Source organism: Pogoniulus pusillus, chromosome 6, assembly GCF_015220805.1.
Source record: "Pogoniulus pusillus isolate bPogPus1 chromosome 6, bPogPus1.pri, whole genome shotgun sequence".
NCBI lineage: Eukaryota > Metazoa > Chordata > Aves > Piciformes > Lybiidae > Pogoniulus > Pogoniulus pusillus.
The window spans coordinates 44,606,331-44,627,639 of record NC_087269.1 but is presented as its reverse complement, the minus strand read 5'-3'; the positions used below and the strand labels follow the sequence as shown (position 1 = coordinate 44,627,639).

The 21,309-nt window shown below is 42.2% G+C and overlaps 1 protein-coding gene and 1 long non-coding RNA gene across 2 annotated transcripts in view; one reads left to right on the top strand and one right to left on the bottom strand.

Moving 5' to 3' along the window:
* Positions 1–1,131: 1,131 nt before the first annotated feature.
* Positions 1,132–3,418, top strand: LOC135176369 (uncharacterized). The gene is made up of 2 exons (XR_010302615.1): positions 1,132–1,208; positions 1,811–3,418. It is a non-coding gene; the product is annotated as an uncharacterized LOC135176369 (long non-coding RNA).
* Positions 2,782–21,309, bottom strand: part of ZCCHC24 (zinc finger CCHC-type containing 24) — a 113,328-nt gene continuing 94,800 nt past the window's right edge. Inside the window, exon 4 of the mRNA XM_064145436.1 lies at positions 2,782–9,478. Within this exon, the coding sequence (XP_064001506.1) occupies positions 9,365–9,478 (114 nt within the window). The 3' untranslated portion in view covers positions 2,782–9,364. The remainder of the gene's footprint in view (positions 9,479–21,309) is intronic.

The following is a 21,309-nucleotide window of genomic DNA, read 5'->3' as shown; positions in this document are numbered from 1 at the left end:
CATCAGACCAGCAGCTACTCCCCTAGCTTCTTTACTACAGCAGCTCACTGAGGGCAAAGACATTAAACATAAGCAATCAGCTTCTGCTGGCATCCACTCTTGCTGCTGTCTACTTTTTAGCTATTATGATCTCTGAGCTGAGTGATCCAAACTAACACTGCTTGCTTATTCCTGGCTGCTACTCAGTAATTTCAAAGAATGGACTGGGTTGGAAAGGACTTCTAGAGGTCATCTGATCCAAACCCCCTGCAGTAAGTGGGGGCATCCCCAATGAAATCAGGTTGCTCAGAGCCCCATCAAATTTGATCTTGAATGTCTCTATGGATGGGGCCTCCACCACCTCCCTGAGCAACCTGTTCCAGTGTTCCACCACCCTCACAGCAAAGAACCTCACGTCCAATCTAAATCTACCCATCTCTGGTTTTAAATCATTGCCCCTTGACTTAGTGCTACAGACCTTTGTAAATAGGTACTAGAAATGGAAGGCCACTATGATGTGTCCCCAGAGCCTTCTGTTCTCCAGGATGAACAATGCTAACTCTCTCAGCCTGTCTTCAGAGGAGAGGTGCTCCAGCCCTCTGATCATTTTTGTGGCCCAAATCTATTACTGAGTATGTACTACTTGGTGTCTTTCACTGAGTGAGATGTCAATTACTGTGTACATGAAAAGAATTATCATCTCTCCTAGATGTGAACTGAACTGTCCCTTGGCTCCCAGCTGCCCACAGGTATTTCTGTTGGTGAAATGTCCAGGAGGCCAGAGTGAAAAACTAAAGAATATCTTTGGGTTTCATCTTATTCCTCTTAAAACATCCTTAAATGTTTTGGCTCTGATTTGCTTTCCCTGAAGGCATGGGCTTTGGATGGGTTAGCTGGGCATGCAAGGTCCACTTTTATCTTTTACTTCAGACAAAAAAAGAAAAGGGAAAAAGCCCAACAATTACTGCATTTTATTTAGCTAAATTCATGGCACAGAAGCAAAGTCTCTAAAGAATGCCCAGGCTTGCTGCTCTCATCTCCTCATTGGATACAGCTGTATGCTTGGGCAGTGCCTTTAATTAGGGATGGCTGAGAGGGTTCCCTTCTCTTGTAAGGCAGGGTGGGCTGCCTGCTCACCTGGGCTGCAGCTCAGACACTGGAACTCCTCATGGATGTGGCTGCCTGACCTTCAGTTTCTTCAGCAAAAGGCCAAATAAATGATTACTGAGGTAAGTGTTTCTCAGCATGTTTGGCTACTGAAAGCGTCTCTTGAAGTTGATATGAGGATTGTGAGAAGTATTTATCTGTGTTGCTTGGTAGGTTGTATCAGGTTAAGTTTTCTAGATTTTATTATGGTCTGAAGCATTTTTTGAGATGGAGATGGTGAGGAAGAGCAGTTACAGCTTTACTTTCAGTAAACCAAAAGAGCTCAGTGAGTTGTTGTGGGCCCAACAGCTGGTGTTGCTGAGACAAGACTTTGCAAATGGTCTACTTCTCTACATCAGGAGGTGAATACTGGAGAAAAGCAAGGCTGAATGCATGTACAAACTAGGTACTACATGCTTCTCCAGAGGAAGGATTTTACATGTTCTTGCCATTAAGAAGTTTCTTTGGCTCTTGATTGCTTATTCTTGGTAGAAAGATGTGCCAATATTCTGCCTTTGGTGTTTCAGGTTGGTCTCTTGTCCATGTTTCTTTTGTGCATCCTTACTTAGAGGGATATGGTCAAAGGAAAAGCCTTTTTAACTTGTGTTGTATGGCAGTGAATGACTCTTGTATGGGGGCTGTGAGGCTACACAAGTGTAACATATGGACCATTTTTCCTTCCTAGCTGGGATCTAAGGTCTGGTTCACACACCTGCTGCTATACTGGATCGGTCTGAGACTGAGGTTTTGATGGGACTAACTTGAAAAACAGTAACTTTGATGTAGTGTTTAAATTGCCTTACCATGAACACTGATGAAATAGTTTTTTAACTTCAAAGTATCAATGTTATAGGAAACTCCAAACATCAGGTTTGTTCTGGGACATAAATGGTGTTGCTGTGGTAAAGAACTGCGAGTGCCAAATGCACACCATGCTCATAGAGCTGACGGGGTGTGGAAGAACTGCTTTCTGGTGTGTCTGTGAAAATGCTTGGTTTGAATAGGGGGAATCTCTCCTGGTAAGAGGCAGGGCACCTGAAAGGCAAAGTAAATTTTACAGAGTACTCATTTTAATTTCCCATCACAACAGTATTGGTAGTCTCAATGGAAGAACTGCTTGCCACTGGAATTTCATAGGACATGTAAGACCACTGCAAATAAGCAACAAGCATTTAGTAGGCCTAGCTTCTGCCCTCTTTTTGTGTTTTGGGAGAATGAATTGGATCCAGTCCCCTAAATTTTAAGTGCATTTAAATGACCTATAATTGACAGATGTTAATTTTCAGTGTAGCAACTGAGCTTTCGTACCCAACTGGTAAGGATAGAAGTGTATTTGTCTTACTGTGGGAGTGTTTTCTTCAGACGAATGCTGGGCTGTTAAAAACTAAGAGCTGGCACCATTAACCCAGGCTGGTCCACCATCAGAGCTGAAGCACTCTCTTTTGAGATGCAGTCAGGTTTGTTGCAGATTAGGGACTTGGCTGCAGTGGAGAGAAACTCTTTGTGTGCTCTAGGTCACGGTTATGCCACCGGGGCAGGTTTGCACCATAAACACCAGGCTGTGGCTGGCCAGTCCATAACCATGAACCCAAGGCAGCTGGCAGTAATGCTTCAAAGGAAGGAGATGTCAAGAAAACCATACCACACTCTTGCTGGTTGTTGTTTTTTTTTCCCAGTACTTTAATACAGCGTTAAAATGCTAGAATACTAGAGAAAAGCTGCTTACTATCCAGAAAATAAGGCACATGACGGAATGCCATTTTATGGACAAGTCACAACAGAGGTTTTACAGCCCCTTGAGCAACACAGTCACCAGATGAGCAAGCTGTCGTCTCGATTGCTGAAGCAGAACTGGTACCTCTGAGGCTTTTGTCCATAAGTTTTGTTTGTTTTAGCTGTACAAGTTCACTAACAGTTACAGAAAAAGAAATCATACAAATTGCCAACTGCATCTGACAAGGTCAGTAAGTACAGCTAAACACATGTAATAATCATTAGGGTTTCTTTTAAAAGCTGAAGAAATTAATAAGATACAGTGTTAGTTTTAGCACTAGTGCACAGCACAGTGAGTGCTGTACTAAATAACCTTTTAAAGGAAACAAGAATCCAGTACAGGGTTGGACAGAGCTCCCACATTAGCATGGTAAAATATCCAACTAAAATCCCAGTCCTTCATAACATAATCAAACTACATGAAATGTAAAGTGTAAAAATGCTTCCAATACGTGCACATGCATATGCTATATTGCTATGAGTTCTATTCAAAATAAGCATAAATCCCTACAATAATCTACTTCAGTCTTTTGCATCCTTTCACTGATATTATTGCTGTAGCAAATACTGCATAGCTGAGCTCACAGTCTACAATGAGTTGTGAAAGTCAAGTTGTCAAACGGTGTCTCCAACAACCCTCTTCCCCTCTAGATGCTGGGAAAGGTAAGAACCACCCTTTGAAACCCAGCACTTGTGCTTTGGAGAGTCTGAAAGCAGAGTCTTGACAGTGCTTTCAGCACCTTCCGTGTCTCTCACAAGACCATAAAGTGACAGTACACTGTTATTTGCTTCTCACTTGCTATATGCCTAGTGACAGGTTTTCCTAGCAATCCTTCCCCACATACACATAAATAAACTGTATAAGCATTTTCATATAAGTCTAAGCACTTGAATAATACATTGGTTACTCAATACTGATATTTTCATCCAAGGAAAACAAAAACAATATGGCTTAAAGAATTGCAAGGCTTTTTTTTTTTTGTCAGAATTATGTACCAACTCTCATATAATATTTTATGTAGACAATATTTCCTTCTTAATGTAGTTCTGTTGCATACTTTATACAGACAAAGCATTGTAAAAAAAAAAAAAAAGTAAATTACTTCTATAAATATTTTCTTGAGGATACATCCTTAATTCTGCAAAATACTCAAGAAAGCTCTTACCTCTGTTTGTATCCTAGTTGAGAGGAAGGCCCTTCTGAAAGCTTCCAAATGGTAAAAACTTTTCCCCAGAAACAAACAATACTTTTTTTTTTCCCCCCTAAAAAGGCCCTCAAATATATACAAAAAAAAGAAGTTACTGCAAAGAGTTTCCAGATAACAAATTCAGTATTACAAGAAATATTTGTAACCATTGAAAAATTTTAACATCTAAAAAGATCTCCAAAATACACACATAGTATTAAAAAAAAACAAACCCCAAACTGAAAGAAACTCTATGTCAAGTATAACTCAAGATAAATACACATCTGCAAGTACAACTGTAAAATACTTCATACAGGGGTAAACATTTATATCAATCATCTATAGCTAGTAACTGCACACGATTGTCCCTTTGAAAGTCATCCTAGAAACACAAGCCATCATCCCTGTCTCTAAGATCTCAAAACGGCCCTCTGAGCGCTTCAGCAATAGAGCAAACTGAATGGACAGCAGTGGTTTTGGAGCTAGGAAAGAGGATACAGGTCGAAGCCCAATCAGGAGTGGATTGGTATCTTACAGAATGATTTCTGTATGGGGCTAGTTCCATTACACTTGAGAATGCTGGCAAAGGCAAGTGGAAAATGGATGTCGATTCACTTCACTTGAAAAACATGTGCTGGTGATTTATCGCACGCTGTTCTGTGGACAGCTCTTAGGTTCCATACTAGGGAAAAGAAACCATTCTACATAACTACAGGCCAAAGAGCTTATCTAGAAAGCCTGGCGTTCCCAAAAGCCCTTCATTTGTAATGTTTGAAGTAGTTTCATTTTTCAGACTAGAGCATTACAGGTGTACAACCCATGTATAGTCTAACCTTCGCGTTGTGTACAAAGGCAAAACGTTGAGAACGCTTCTCGGTATAAGGCTTCTCTCAGACATCTCTAACTTCACATTTTTAGTTCATAGAATAAGTCCCATATAATGGGGAACTTCAAAATACACCTATTTTCAGAAATAATATATATACTCTTGTGTATTTATCTGAACTTAAAAAGCAACTTTGAGACAAAAAAGGCCTCCGGCTTGGCTTGTATGGCATCGTTTTATGTCTGTGGTAGCAGCAGTAGAACCTGGATAAAATGGGGGCATTCTTTTAGCTGGAGGGATTTTGCTTCATCACCATTAAATGAAGTAACAGCTTCACTGGACCTGCATCAAGTTAAAGCAACTAAACCTACGCCACACATTTTAAATCACTGATGCTTTTCTCCAGGGCAGTGCCAATGCCAAGGACAAATGCTGGATGAAATGTTCTGACTGGCTGAGGAAACAAATTGTGTTTAGGTTGTGCTTTTTTTTTTTGCTTTTCAACTTCCATTTATTTCTTTTTTAAAAGGAGGGGAAAGAGAGAAGGCAAAAAAGTATGTTGCTGGATGGATTGGGAGGAAAGTAACAGAAGGCATCTGCGGTTAAAAATACAGTTTGCCAAATAAAGAGTACAGATCCAAATTTCTCCTTGCCCTCCGAAAGAATACCCAATTTAGAGAGGCTTGTATTGATTTGGAACTCTCTTGATAAATGCTTGCTTCATTTCTTGTAAGACTGCCTGAAAATGCTTTCAAAGATTAGTAGCTGATGTTCTAAATGCAGAACTGGTTAAAGAGAACATGAGAAATCAGTCAGAGAAACTTCAGAGGTACATCAACTCCTCCTCTTTCCTGTAAAAAATCTGAATTTTAAAGATTGTTGTTTTTTTTCCCAGTTTGGAAATAGGTCTATAGGTGAATTACCTCGGGGGAGTGGGGTGGTGTAGAGGAAGAAGAAATCTACATTGTAAATCTCTTTCTTTCAATAACAATTCAGGAATTTCCCTTCTGTGACATGAACTGAAAGGCAATGGTCATAAGCTATTGTACATTCCTTCTGCAGATGTGTTTTTTCCAGCAACTTGCAAAATGTGCATGGATAAGTGTGGAGCAAATGCCCAGGGCCAGCTGTTACAATCCTATGAGCAAAACTGATGCAGGGAGGGTCAAAGGAAGGCTCCCCTTGTGTGAGCTTGGTGCTGATCTTCCCCAGGCACCAGCTCTCTAAAGGAGACAGGTTAGAGCCCTGTGTATAGAGAACTAAAAACAAGGGGATATCCTCACATAGCTGGGGGGGAAGTCAGAGTTCAGCCCCATGGCTACAGAGCGGGGTTGTGGCTGCTCCCCGTGGTCACTCCTCCTCCTCACCTCGCTTTTGGCAGGGATGGCAAGGCAAGCAGGCTTATTCCAGCCCTGGGGTGGCCAGGGCACGTTTATAGCTGCATCCTGCATTGCAATGGATCTGCAATCTCTGAGTTAGGCAGTACTGTGGCAGTGTTGCTTTTTGCTTCTCCTCATGCTTTGTTCTTTATCTGCTTTCACCCGACGTGAGTGCAGGAAAAATCTGTTCTTCTCTTTATTTTAAATATGCTAAATGTTACTTAAATACTCTCTCAAGTCTGCTGCCTAGGAAAATATCAGTGATATAAATAGTGAACTCTCATAAGTATGCTCTCAAGAATTATTATTATTCTACACCTATAAATATTAATTATTGAAGTTGTTCATGCGTATTTCTCATTAACACCTAAACATTCAAACTAAAGGCATTGCCATGCAGTGTTTAATTTGGCTAAACAAAATTTAAAAGGGCACTGTAGTGAAAAATAGCAACAACTGCATATACTGTTATCATAGCTGACCTTTTCAGAACCTCGTGGTGTGCTCTATACTGATGTAGCTCTATCAAGAGGTGCGGTATTTTGCTGACCTAGTGGTTATCATAAGATAGAAATTGAACACAGTAAAAATATTAGTTTCAGGGAGAAAAGGCCATTTCCCCCTTATCTTCATCTAAGGATGCTTAAGGTTGTTGTTGTGTTTGCTTTCTGTTGGTGGTGTTTGCTGAGTGTGTGGGTTTCTTTTTGGTTGGTTGTGTGGGTTTTTTTCCCCCATGTACTACTAAGTGCTGAAGATGAAAAAGCAAGATATGATTTAGTAAGTGGCTCTTGGAAAATCACTCCTATTTGAAACAAGCTATTGAGATGACTACTAGAGGTCAGGCTTTGAAAAATCCATCTCTAGATTTGCTGGTGTATTTTCTTTTTTTCTTATGGGTGTTGGAAGATTTAGAATCTTTGTTTAGAGACTTTGTCCCTAAGGTAATGTGCGAGTCAGTGCAACAGAATGCATTTCCATTTGAAAAGGGTGAAACTGCTTCTCCACTGAAGAAACTGAACTCTTTAAGAGTTAACTTTCAAGGATATTATTTTCAGCTATTTCAGTTGATGGGCTAGGCAACTGGGCAAAAGAAGTCACAAAGTTATTCATTTAGTTAATACTCTTTTGGCATTACACAACACTTTTCATCCAATGGTGTCAAACCTCTTCAGATCTTAAGTAAGCCTCGCAGCCCTCCTATGAGACAGGTATACTAAAAGTAGTATTAATCTCATTTTTGCAGTTGGGAAAACTGAGGTTTGGAAGGTTCTTGTGACTTGCTCAAAATCAGGCAGCTAATGAAAGAGGTGTGGTCAGAAGCCAGGGTCCTCATTTTCATCACTTGTTCCAGAAGTGATCCAGAGGGCTGGATCACTTGGGCTACCCATAAACAATGATGTTCGAAAGACAGCTACGTGACACTACCACCAGAATAAGCAGAAACAATTTTGCCTTGCTTAAAAGAAAGCTGAGAAATGGCAGAAGTTTGTGAAAGGCTTCACATTTCCTGTATGAATGGTGACTGTTCAGTTAGCTTTACAAGAGCTTGACTGTACATGCTGGTAATGTCCTGTAATCACTTGGCATAAAACCTCCTCTGTCTCAGGATTAATGGAATTAATCCTCAACCCAAATTTAACTCACATCAAGTTATTTAGGAATTGAAGTATTTCCACTAAGTATCTTTCACACAAATCTATCTCTCTAAAGGAAACTTCATAAAAATAGAAGTTGTTCAAAATAGCCTTCCAAACAAGCCTCATCCCTGTGGCTTTTAGTGAATGCTTCAGGTGAATTGCTTGTTGTGTCCTTTTGCCACTATGCGCTTCGGTAGACATGCAAACAGGATACTGTCTCGAGGTACATTCAGTTGATGATATTTCCCAATCCCTGATGAGATATTCCTTTGAAGCAGGATGCCCCTGTACAAAGTTCTACCTGAAATGGGACAATGAAATGTAACTCCTGCATTGCTCCTCAGGTACGTAGGTGTTTCGGGAAGACGTAAAGAGGGGAGGTTATGGAGTGTTCTCTGTGCTGCAGGACACCCCTATGGCTAGCAAGTTTTACAACAAATTTGTACAGTAGAAAACAGGACACACAAATGCTTCCAGAAAGTGGCTTTAAAACGATGATAGTAAGTTTGGCTAATCTTTCAATCAAGGTTTTTGGGGGTGGTTTTGAGTATTCTTATCCCCCTTGTTCACAGTAAATTTAATGCGCCTGTGGCCTAATGACTACACCCCATACACGTACAAGGACCATTCAGTGGGATTATATGACAAGAGAAAGATCTATTAGTTGCACAACCAAGTCAATTTAGTCTCCTCCAAAAACCTCTGGGAATCTGTCATGATGCTCTGGGTCTCATTATGGTGTTCCCTTTCTAACCAACCCACACCCTCAAACAATTATTCACTTTTTTTTGCTACATTCTGCAAAAATGGTTTTGCCTAAGCCTTGTCCAAGTGATGGTAACAAGTAGAAGAAGTCCAAGAAATTGGCAGCACAAAACTGTCAGGCTTTCTGAAACTGAAGAAAGAATTCTCCTCCTTTTGCACTGTGGCTTGTTTCACCTTCCTTTGTCTTGTCATATAATAGGAATAACGTTCAAGCTGTGGGTGAGTGCTTGCAATTAGTGGCCCCACAGTTATTTAACCTCTGCAAAAGCCATACATGTAACATACTCCTTGTGACTATTATACCTTGCCTATTAAATAGTACTTCATTTCACCTGGCCATGACAATAAGGTTTGTGTAAACAATCTGCAGAACCTGTGGCCGTGGTTCTGTGGTGAACACTATCAGTAACGCTTTACATAGGTGTGTGTACATATACATATATAAACGTACATATATATGTATGCATACAAATCATAGTCCTGTAAGTACCTGTGGCATGCCCGTGCATGCACAGGAGAAACACTACATTCTCTCAGTGGTAAGGCATATTATTAGATAGGCAGTGTTGGCAGTTATTGGAGCTTTCCTCTTGGTTTGTTGTGTTGCTGTTGATGGCATGCTGCCAGAGGATGCTGAAGGATGAGAGGGATGGCAAAGGCCACTTGCAAGGCTTATTGCACACGGCGACAATAGTAGCCCAAAACTTTGCACTTTTCACACAGGTGCTGGGGATGTTCTTTGCTCTGATCCGAAACATCCAGGCCGTCCGGCTTTTCCAGGGGTCTCTAATGAAGGGAAGGAAATGAGGTTAAATCTGCATTTTTGTCCCTGTTATCCTTTGATATGCATGGGAAGTCTGGTTCTAGGCCTAGCTGAGGTTTCTCCTGATCGCTGTAAAGATATTGTATTTCTTTCCTGAAGGGATGAAAGGTATTTTTTCAGGTCTGCATTGGTTCAGAGTAGCCTCACAACTTAATGCCATTCTTCTTCTCAAAGGTGCTGGTAACTGAACTGAATTGGAAACTGTATTTGTGAAAAGAGTAACACAAAGGTTGATTCTTTTGTCTCCAGTAACTGGAGTGAACCAAAGGCATTAGTCTCAAGCATGAGAATCCCATTACCCAACAATGCCAGCAGGGGTTACCAACGTTAGGATTAGCTGCTACAACAAGAAAACCGTCTTAATCGTGCGCAGAGATTACATTGCCAAATGAAGTTTTCTCAACACTCAATCTCCGACTTCTGAGGCTTCAATTTTTGAAGTAGAGCAGCTGCAAAACCATTGATAAAAACCCTGAAACCCGCTAATGACCCAACCTCACAACACAACCTTTTGCCTGACTCTGAGTAATGAACTGGCACTCTAATTCTTTCTAATATTTGTGCAATTGCAGGGGCAGAGGTATATTTGGCTTCTCCCAGGCAAGCAGCAACAGAACAAGGGGACACAGCCTCAAGTTGTGCCAGGGGAAGTCTAGGCTGGATGTTAGGAGGAAGTTGTTGGCAGAGAGAGTGATTAGCATTGGAATGGGCTGCCCAGGGAGGTGGTGGAGTCACCATCCCTGGAGGTGTTGAAGCAAAGCCTGGCTGAGGCACTTAGTGCCATGGTCTAGTTGACTGGCTAAGGCTGGGTGCCAGGTTGGACTGTATGATCTTGGAGGTCTCTTCCAACCTGGTTGATTCTATGAAAGGCTCTTAAAAGGGAATGAAAATGCTTCGTTCTTAGTAGATTCTTTAATTTTGCATAATACTTAAAGGGTTTCCCAATCATTCTGAAAACAAACTACTCATGTTAAATATTGCTATGAGGTTTAAGTGTTTGGAGAGCCTAATAATCAGAGATGCAAGATAAAACAATGTAAAGTGCACCACTGTTTGAAAAAGCAAACAGAAGTCCTTAACCCATAATGTCTGGGGCTTTTATGTGAACTGTACCTGCCTACTTCACTGCACTGTGCCTCCCCTTGAAGGCAGCAGTTGTGCTCTGGGACTGTGGTATAGACACAGGATGTGATATGCAATCTGCAAACAAGCCATACATTTCTCTCTGTTCTCACATGGATGCTAGCCTCTTGCCTACCTCCTGTGAAACAAGATTGCCAGAGCAAGGACTGGATAAATAGAAGTTGGGAAATCATGACTGTTTATGCTTTCACATCTTTCCTAAATCCTAAAGAATGTCCCTTATCTGTGAAATGGAAAGATACACTTGATCTTGAGAGTCATTGGACACTGGAATGGGCTGCCTGGGAAGGTGGTTGAGTTGCCGTCCCTGGAGCTGTTCAAGGCAGGATTGGACGTGGCACTTGGTGCCATGGTTTAGCCTTGAGCTCTGTGGTAAAGGGTTGGACTTGATGATCTGTGAGGTCTCTTCCAACCCTGATGATACTGTGATACTGTGATCACCTGAATTTTGATTTATAAGTTCTTCATTTCACAGCTGGGCCCCTGTGGGCAGGAAGGGCAGAGATATTCAAAGCTTTTTGGGTTTTTTGGTGAGTACATAACGTTGCAAGAAAGGCTCATAGTCTAGGGAACAGAAGAATTTCTCAGCTCTTGGAATAGCTGAAATACATTCTGCTATCCTGAACAAGGGATTTCTGCAAGTACTCGGTTGTATTAGTGAGTACAACACTGTACTGCTTCTGCTGGTTGTGCAATAGAGTAAATGGGACTAATTAAGTGGTGATTGACAACAGTTTGCTACTGATTCCATGTTTTTACCCATGGTATTGTCTGACATTTTGTCTGTTCTGGGTCACATATTATATGTCTTTGAGTCTAACTTCATTTACTGTTTAGTTGGAAATCGGATTCCTTTCGTGGTAGGCTGTAATAGGCCTAACTATGTCCTGGCTTGCCCAGACATGTCTCTCTGCTCTCCCTCCTCCTCCTCCTCCTGTTGTTGCAAGATGCAACCATGGGAAAGGAAGACAAAAGGCCCCTGGTGCCACCGTGTCTGTCCAGACTTGTTTACAGACTTGTAAACAACTTGACCGCTTGTTTGTGTTCTGCCCTAAAAGGTAAAAGCAAGCCCTGGCTTCACCTAATACGGGTAGGGTTGGAAAAGTGCCCTTCTGGTTGGCCAGTCTATGTCCAAAGGCCCATTAGACCCTGGCTGCGCTGAGAAGAGATGAGCAGGCAGAGACGCTGTGCTTGCTGCTCCCCTCATTGTTTCTGCCTTCAAGTGCTCTCCGCTGCTGGCAGCGATTCCGTTCCCGCCTCACCGCTGCTGCATGGTGCCATGCTCTACAGCACTGTTTGCTGAACTGTAAGCCAGCCTGGCTGCACAGTAACAGACCCTGACACTTGGCTTTGTCCTCTTGGAAACCGCTTCAGGTTTACCAGCAACAGGCAAAAGTGCCTGCATGCGGTGGGCACCTGCAAGTCTCCTGCAAGACTGCACACCTGCAAGACATCCTGCCTGGCCCTCTGCAAGCCTCACTGCTGAGTCTGAAGCCAAGAGCAGCCAGATCAGAGATTGTCTGTTTCTCTCCCAGTGCCTCTACTAAGCGCCTGGGAAGACCAGAAGCCTCAATAGCTGAAAAGATATCAGCAGAACTCCCTGCAAGTGTTTTGGGTACTGGCTGAAACTGTAGCTAACCCTGCAAGTCGGGAGCTAGTTTTGTGAGTAAATACTCAAAAGTCTCTTCAGCAAAGTCTGTAATTGAGTCTAATTGAATCCTGGCCTTCTGCCTTACACAGAAAGGAGCCTCTTGAGCCCATTTAGTGGGCAAGCAGTACATTGACCGCAAGAACTCCTCTTCCAGTTCAATTGAGTTGGATGTTGTGTTAGTGCTAGTTATTTGGTCTAGATTCAGTTATTCCTTTGTATGTTTCCATGACTGTTGCACAGATCCTAATGGTTATTAAAATGTACTGGGTGGGAGGTGAGAGAATCCTGAATATCAAAAGCAGTAAACAATATTAATTAATCCCATCTCACATCAGTTAATTACCCTCCATTACAATTCCCCTGTATTGGGTAGAGGATAAGGAAAGTAGGTGGGCTCCTCATCTCCTTCAAAGCTTCTAACCTCCCCCTGTAATTCCACTGAGCTTTGAATGACTTACTGGAAGTTGCCATTACTTTAGGATTTGAGATCAGAACCATCACTCTAGCTTCTAGGCTTGCAACCCAACCACTGGTGCAGGCAGTGCTTCTGCCACAACACAGAAAAGCTGAACAAGTTTATTTGGTGAGAAAATCCACCCTTCTGCCACCAACATCTGCCCACAAACTTCCTTCAATTTTTTTTTTCTGCAAAGATTTGCATTAGATAGATGAAGTAAAAGGTGATGCTCAGGTTCAGGAGTCAGTTGATGCTCCTCAGCTGAGATTTTTTTACATAGTCCTCTTAAAACAGGCTACTTGACTCGGCTCTGATTGCTTCTACATGCTAGCTGTGCTCTGATTAAAGAGAAAAAATAGAGCACTTATCATGTTTATTGGTAGAAGCCAGATTTTTTTATTTTTATTTAATATGCAAGGTCTTGGGAATAATTTTTCCTGGAAATAGTGCAAAGGATATTGGGAATGCCTTGAAGTGCCAAGAGTTTTTGGACAGTTTTCAGAAACAATAGCTCTCTGTGGTTTGCTTTCCCCCTGCATTGATTGAGCTCAGCTTTTTGGCCAGTGAAGCATTTTGATTTCTGAAATGTTATTGTTAACAGTGTGTTACGACACAGAGGCTGGGGAGAGAGGGGTTATGAACACAGGAAAGCAGGTTGCCAAAGGCCAGCTGGAAGAAGTGCAGATGAGCAGAGCCAGGGCTGTGTTTCCGAGGGGACTGTAGGAGCCTGCGACTTTGAAACTGGTAGCGTAGTTGAGTGGTTTGTGTCCCCAAAAACTTTCAATCCAGTTTTTACATCAAATCAAATTTCATCTCTCATCAGTTTTCCCTTTTCTCCTCATGGGTTGGAAGAAAACCAAATTCTTCAAATACCCTGAGAAGCAACTGTTCCTGTTCTGCTGCTATTTGTCTGTTATCAATTATGGAGGACTTCAATAACTTTACACCCTTGCAGCCTTTATTACACCATGCTAAAAGGGTAGGATATTGACAGATGCACAGCTCTTTGGCTGGCTCATGTTGGACTTCCTTGGCACAGGCTGACTGTGGACAATTCTCTCCAGCTTTGGCATGGCAGAAGCAGAGGGGAAGGAAAACATGCCAGTGCAGGAGTGGTGTGGCAGAGCTGTACTTAGTTTTGGGGTTTGTCTGAATTATGCACAAGTTCCAAACAGCTGAGGAGGCTGCAAGAGTTCTGTGCTGCTGCTGAGAGGCTGGTAGTGTGGAAAGGTCAGCTATGCATTTGGAGAGGGGACGGAGAAGGGGGTGGACTGTTTGGCTGATGAAGTAATTCCTTTCCTTAGAGGTGAAATGGAGCTTGCAAACCAACAGAAAATTCTGCTTATATTTCTCTGGGACAGGTATGCTGCCTCTCCCCCCCCCCCCCCCTTCCAATGGAGAGTTTAAATATAATACTTATTACAATATTTTGTTTTGAATGCAAGCATCAGGATTTGGCAGTCCATATTTCAGTAAAAAATACAGGGATGGGCACTCTTAGGTTCTTCATTTTCATACATCTTTCTCTCATTTTCTCTTGGTAGTTGCTGAGTAGCAATAATCTTGTGCAGCTCCACCAGGAAAGCATTTGTGACTAAAGCTGTTGCTTTGGGGGAATGAAGCTGAAATAAATTTCAACAGCAATTCCTGCTCTGCAGATTAACTTTTGATTGTGAACCACTGCTGTCCAAGTCTACATGTACCAAATGAACTCTGCATTCCCCACAAGACAGTTAAAAACCCAAGCCTCTCAGAAACAAAAAGCTTGCACGTATTAAGTGCTAGGCGTCACATAGAGCATCACCAGGATATCCTTGAGGGAAAACTGCCTCTGCTTAAGAAGCATGAGGGAAGAATGTGGCTGCTGATGTTTGCATTTAGAAGACTGAAAATGTAAAAATTAGCAACCCTGACAGCTAAAGGATCAAATCAAAATGAAAATGTAAGAACCACTCGATTTTCTGGATTTGTTACTAACATCAGGTTTTAGTTGCACAAACTGAGATGATTAAATGGCAGGTTAGATAGGTGAACAGAAATGGATTCTGCAACTCTAGCTCGCAGGAGCCATGACTCCTATGTTTCCCTCAAGACACAGCCTATAGTTTAGTCCAATAAAAAAATTAGACTCCAGGGAAAAGGGATGCAAGGAGCATCCTTGAGCAGCAGACCCCCTGCTTTTCTGTCTGCCTGGGGTGAACAAGAGCATTAATGAGGCCTTCAGTTTTTGCTGTGGATCTCAGAGGCTTTAAGAAGGCTGCAGATCAGAGGTATGATGCCCAAAGCAAGCAGCCTGTCAGCAGCATGCCTGTGGGGCAGGCTGGCTAGGAATGAATGATAACCACATGAACTCAGTGGTGACAGTCTCCTGCGATTTGAGAACAGCAGCAGCCAGGAGTGATCAGTATTCCTACTGCCAGAGCACACAACAATGGACGTGCTGGGCAGGCTTTACTGAACCTGAAGTCAAAAGAGCGTACGTATAGGGTTCAAAGTGTTGAACAGTGCTTTGAGTTTGAATGATCAGACTCCATCTCTTTTTGTGGATGCATTGGGGTATGAGAGTTGTGATGGGGTCACTGCATTGCCCATGGAAGTAATAGCTTGGATATCATCAAAAATGTATTTACATACCAAATTATTTCCAGTCCAACAGTAAATCCCTGACAGCTGGAAGAAAATAGTGTCCAAGAGGACAAGTCGGTCACCAGATGGCTGGTTCTGCACCACTGCAACAGCTGTCATCACAAACAGCACTGCAGTTAGCCACAAAGTCAGAGAAGAAGCCTTGATAAGCAGCCAGCCAGGAAGCGACCACAGGTGTAGATGTTGCTGCTATAGTGAGGCAGGGGAAGAAAATGAGAATTCAGAGTTTGGCATCTGGGTTATTACAGTGCCGAGAATGCTGGTGAATGGCTATAAGGAGTAGCTCCACTGCTGGAGCAGGGTAAGAAGGAGCATAAACACAACTACAAAATCCTGCTTCTTTGAAAGAATAAGAGGTAGGTTTAAGTCCTGTCTGAGATGTATGTTTATGTTTAGAGTTGCTGAAGTTACTACTTGGAAAACTACTATTGGAATGGCCATAGAGCAGCCTTTTCAGGGTAGTTCTTTGGTCTTCTACTCCTCAAAAAGGCTTGAGCTTGTGACTCCAGTTTTTGCCCCATGTCCTATGAATTCCTGTAAAGACTGCCACAGGGAGATTAACTACTTGAAGGATGTGGTGGAAATGCAGTTTCCAGATGAGGAATACAACTGAGTTATGAGAACAGAAATGCTTGCAGAGCTTCTTTGGGATGAGAAGTTCTCCTCTGCTGTTCAGGTGTGAGAGCCACCTGATTCCCTGTTCCATGGATGAATTGGGGAGTGAATGGCAGCAAGAGAGCTATCAGGCTCTTATGTTACTTTTAACACATGCTTCAGTATCTCTCTTAAATACAGAAATGTGGAGCTTTATTTATAGAGCACTCTGAAGTACATACACAGCTGTACAATAGCTGAGAAGACTTTTCCTGCCCCAGATAGATTAAAAGCTCATTCTCACAGATAGGGTATGTGGAGTTAAGAGCACAGGGCTGAATTAAGGCATTCCTCGTGGAGAATTGGCACGGGATCGTTTCCTGGAGTGAAACAAGCCTTCAGGAACAAAGAGCAGGTGGTAGGGAAGAGTGGCTGCTTGCCTCTCCAGGGACCCACTAATGAAAGGTAAGGACAGGAAATCAAGATTGGAGCAGAGATGCAAAAGCTATTCACAGAACCAGAGCATGTGCTTAAATGGCTACCCTAGAACTATCCCAGAGTGGAGATGATCATCATATTATTGCCAAGTTTGTGTACTTGGGTACAAACCACCCTTTGTGTGAAAGCCAATGGCATCCTGGCCTGGATCAGGAGCAGTGTGGCTGGTAGGACAAGGGAGGTTATTCTGCCCCTGCACTCAGCACTGGTCAGGCCACCTCTTGAGTGCTGTGTCCAGTTCTGGGCTCCTCAATTCAAGAGAGATGTCGAGGTGCTGGAAGGTGTCCAGAGAAGGGCAACAAAGCTGGTGAGGGGCCTGGAACACAAACCCTATGAGGAGAGGCTGAGGGAGCTGGGGGTGTGCAGCCTGGAGAAGAGGAGGCTCAGGGGGGACCTCATTGCTGTCTACAACTACCTGAAGGGAGGTTGTAGCCAGGTGGGGTTGGTCTCTTCTGCCAGACAACCAGCAATAGAACAAGGGGACACAGTCTCAAGTTGTGCCAGGGGAGGTATAGGCTGGATGTTAGGAGGAAGTTGTTGGCAGAGAGAGATTGGCATTGGAATGGGCTGCCCAAGGAGGTGGTGGAGTCACTGGCCCTGCAGGTGTTCAAGCAAAGCCTGGATGAGGCACTTAGTGCCGTGGTTTGAATGATTGGCTAGGGCTGGGTGCTAGGTTGGACTGGATGATCTTGGAGGTCTCCTTGAATCTGGTTGATTCTATTCTAAAATGGACAAGCCTGACTGAGAGGTCCATAGGTTTGAGGAAAGCATGTGGGGAATATGAAATGCAGAGATAGAGAAGAGGACTGGAGGAAAGGGCAGGCCTGGAATTTGAGAATAGAGTCTTAATTCACTGCAGTAAATCTCAAGTAATTGTGAAATAAAGCTTTCACCTTTTTTCACTCTCAAATTGGGTAACAGCATCCCAGTCTCCACCATGGAGGGTGATGAAGCGAGTCCTGGTAGCCCTTCTGGTGGCTGCATTTCACCTATCCAATAGACTCTACAGAGGTTGGTCTCCATGGCAGGAAACTGGGGAAATGTGGAGACACTCACTTGGCCAGAGCAGAGGATGGGAAATTGTCCTTGCAGGTGTTAGCTGTGTCTGTATGCACACCTTCCCTTTGCTGTGCAGGATCAGATGTAGAACAGTGTAGGTCAATCTGATCTGCTCTAAGTTTCCATGTTCTATATACTACTGTGAATAGAGACTCTTTAGAATATGCCCTCATAAGGGAAATGTGGCACCTGACTGGTTTCAGACATGGTCTGAGTTGTCTGCAGTTAAGTAATTTTTGCACTTTTGGAGTGCAAAGTTCTTGTAACTTGACATAAGGATAGCTGATTTTGAGGAACCAACAGAGATTTTCATCTGCTGATAAAATGACTATTATTTTTTTTTTAATCATGTGCAAGACACCTTTTCATCTGTTAGGTCACCATGGTATGTTCACCAAATGGTATGTAACATCTGTTAGGTCACCATGGTATGTTCACCAAATGGTATGTAACATCTGTTAGGTCACCATGATATGTTCACCAAATGGTATGTTACATCTGTTAGGTCACCATGGTATGTTCACCAAATATGTAACATCTGTTAGGTCACCATGGTATGTTCACCAAATGATATGTAACATCTGTTAGGTCACCATGATATGTTCACCAAATGATATGTAACATCTGTTAGGTCACCATGATATGTTCACCAAATGGTATGTAACATCTGTTAGGTCACCATGATATGTTCACCAAATGGTATGTTACATCTGTTAGGTCACCATGATATGTTCACCAAATGATATGCTATATCTGTTAGGTCACCATGGTATGTTCACCAAATGATATGCTATATCTGTTAGGTCACCATGATATGTTCACCAAATGGTATGTTATATCTGTTAAGTCACCATGATACGTTCACCAAATGGTATGTAACATCTGTTAGGTCACCATGATATGTTCACCAAATGGTATGTAACATCTGTTAGGTCACCATGATATGTTCACCAAATGGTATGTAACATCTGTTAGGTCACCATGATATGTTCACCAAATGGTATGTTACATCTGTTAGGTCACCATGATATGTTCACCAAATGATATGCTATATCTGTTAGGTCACCATGGTACGTTCACCAAATGGTAGGTTATATCTGTTAAGTCACCATGATACGTTCACCAAATGGTATGTAACATCTGTTAGGTCACCATGATATGTTCACCAAATGGTATGTAACATCTGTTAGGTCACCATGATATGTTCACCAAATGGTGTGTAACATCTGTTAGGTCACCATGATATGTTCACCAAATGGTGTGTTATATCTGTTAGGTCACCATGGTATGTTCACCAAATGATATGTAACATCTGTTAGGTCACCATGGTATGTTCACCAAATGGCAGGGCAAGGAGTGAAAAACTGAGGTGATGAATTTCAATACATTTGTTGATGTTTGTTCTCTGCAGATGATTCAGAAGTAGAAACAAGTTATTTCACTAGAGGTAAATGCTGTCCAGTGTGGCCAGTTCTTCTGGGTTTTGTAAAATTAAAAACCAAAACTATTTATGGATTACCTTCACTGTGATCACATCCCACAGCATGGTGACTTTGCAGTGAAAGAACAGGTGCTATAGAAAAATGACAGAGACTTCTTTTTCTTGAGTGGAGTTAAAAGGGCACAAGAAAAACATGGCCTCTAGGGAGAGGCAGCATCTGATCTTAGATGAGTTATTTAAGATGGAGAAACTGTCTAATGGAAGATTCACAAGAGTGTGGAAATAGTCTGATACTATATAGTAGGAGCACATTACTATCTGAAGACATCCACTAATGCACTTGGAGGGAGGCAGAAAGCGATTGCTAAAATCAAGAAATTAATAGGAAGTCAAACAGGGATGAAAAGTCCTTTGTGGTAGGTGTCAACAAAGCAGTAACTCTAATGAAAACTTAAAATCTAGAAGAAATACATAAAGAAAACGTTAAGGTGGTGTAGTGGTGCTAATTAGAACTACTAACAATCTTATGTGTACAGTATGATATTTTTTGGGCGTGCTTTAAGTCTCAAAATAGAAATACTGGATTTAAGTATCTTTCACAGTGCTTTTACAAACTACAGCCATCGGTGTAAAAGTACTGGTGACTGGATAGAGCATGTTTTCCAACATGGTGCAGAGTAATGCCACACAAACGCTGACAAGTGTTTAGAGAGTCTGGTGTGAAGCTGGAAGCTTGGATAAAAAGCACTGTATGGGTTAGAAAACCCTAGGCTCTGTCAAGAAGTAGTGCTGACCTCATGCAGTCTGTTAGCTCTCCTTTGCTGCTGGCTTTGTGCATGAATTGATGCAATTTTCTTTACTTTCTGGCCACTACTGGTATGTTTCATCAGAAGCAACACAGAGCACCTCTAGGAAAAAATCAGGACATGAACTCTGAGAAACAGAAACAGACAGAGGTGAGGTGGTGACACTCTCAGGATGTACAATCTTTTGTCTCAAGGTTTTAAGTTCAAATGTTGGGAAAAAGTACTACTGACTGGCTGCAAGTTTTATATCTTGAAGCCTAGCTGAATGCATTCTAGTCTTGAAGACCTCAAGTAGCTTCAGTGCTTACTGGTGAGACATGAACATAAGAGCAAAGCTCTTCCACATTGTGAGTTATAGTGTCCTTTGGAAATGACATGGGAACACAGCAATGGAGGTCAGCAGTGGAAGCCTGCACTGCAAATTCTATGGTTATTCTCTGGAAAACAGCATGAATATGGCTTCAAGGCAAGCACAGCTTGTAGAACTGTAGACTGCAACCCTTCCACAGTGTGTATGAAGTCTTTAGTACTATTATGTAGGCTAGACTCCTTTAACCCTGCCATGAGGGGCAACTCTGTCCAAGGGACTACTTAACCCCTTCTTACTACAGAAAGGGCATACTTACAGGTCTATAAAGCCTTTTGTAGAGTGTGAATTTCTTGTGACCCTTTGGACAGTAACTTAAATGATGGAAGAAATTTAGAAGAGCAAGATCAATATAAATATGTATCAACTTGTATTACAAATCAATGATCTTGTAATTTCTCTCACCCTCAGAAGTTTACTTCCATGCATGTGATAAATTACTTCAGTGCTCAGCACGGGTTTTGATGTGGCTGTCTAAACAGTGGCAAGGAATGAGAGACCTTGCAAGCTTTTTGATTCTCATGCAAATTAGCAAAAGAATCACAGACTGATAGGGGTTGGAAGGGACTCATAGAGATCATCTAGATAAACCCTCCATCCAGAGCAGATTTACCTAGAATAGGTTGCACAGGACAGTGTCCAGGTGGGCTTTGAATGACTCCTTAGATGGACACTCCACCACCTTTCTGGGCAGCCTGTTCTTGTGCTCCACCACCCTAGATGTAAACAAGTTCCTCCTCATGTTTACATGGAATGTCCTGTGTTCTGGTTTGTGCCCATTACTTCTTGTCCTATTTCAAAGTATAGTAACTGTAAATCACTGTTTGGTCTGTATATTGGTGTACAATGTGGCTGTAGAGACTGAGCTCAATCCTACCCTTAGAAATAGATGAATATGCACATGCATGCAAGAAGAGAAAATACAGTTCATCTGTTAGTCTTGTGTGGGATAAAGCTTAATACACTTAATTGTATATCATCTGCATGCTTGTTGCAATGAATTTCAAGATTCCTGGCTTGTTATGATAAAGCCTTCAGGATTTTTTCCCCCTAATACACTCTCTCCAAAACCTCCTGGAAATGACAGGATGTGTTCCTTATAATACCCATGGAAAGAGGGTTTCATAGAGAT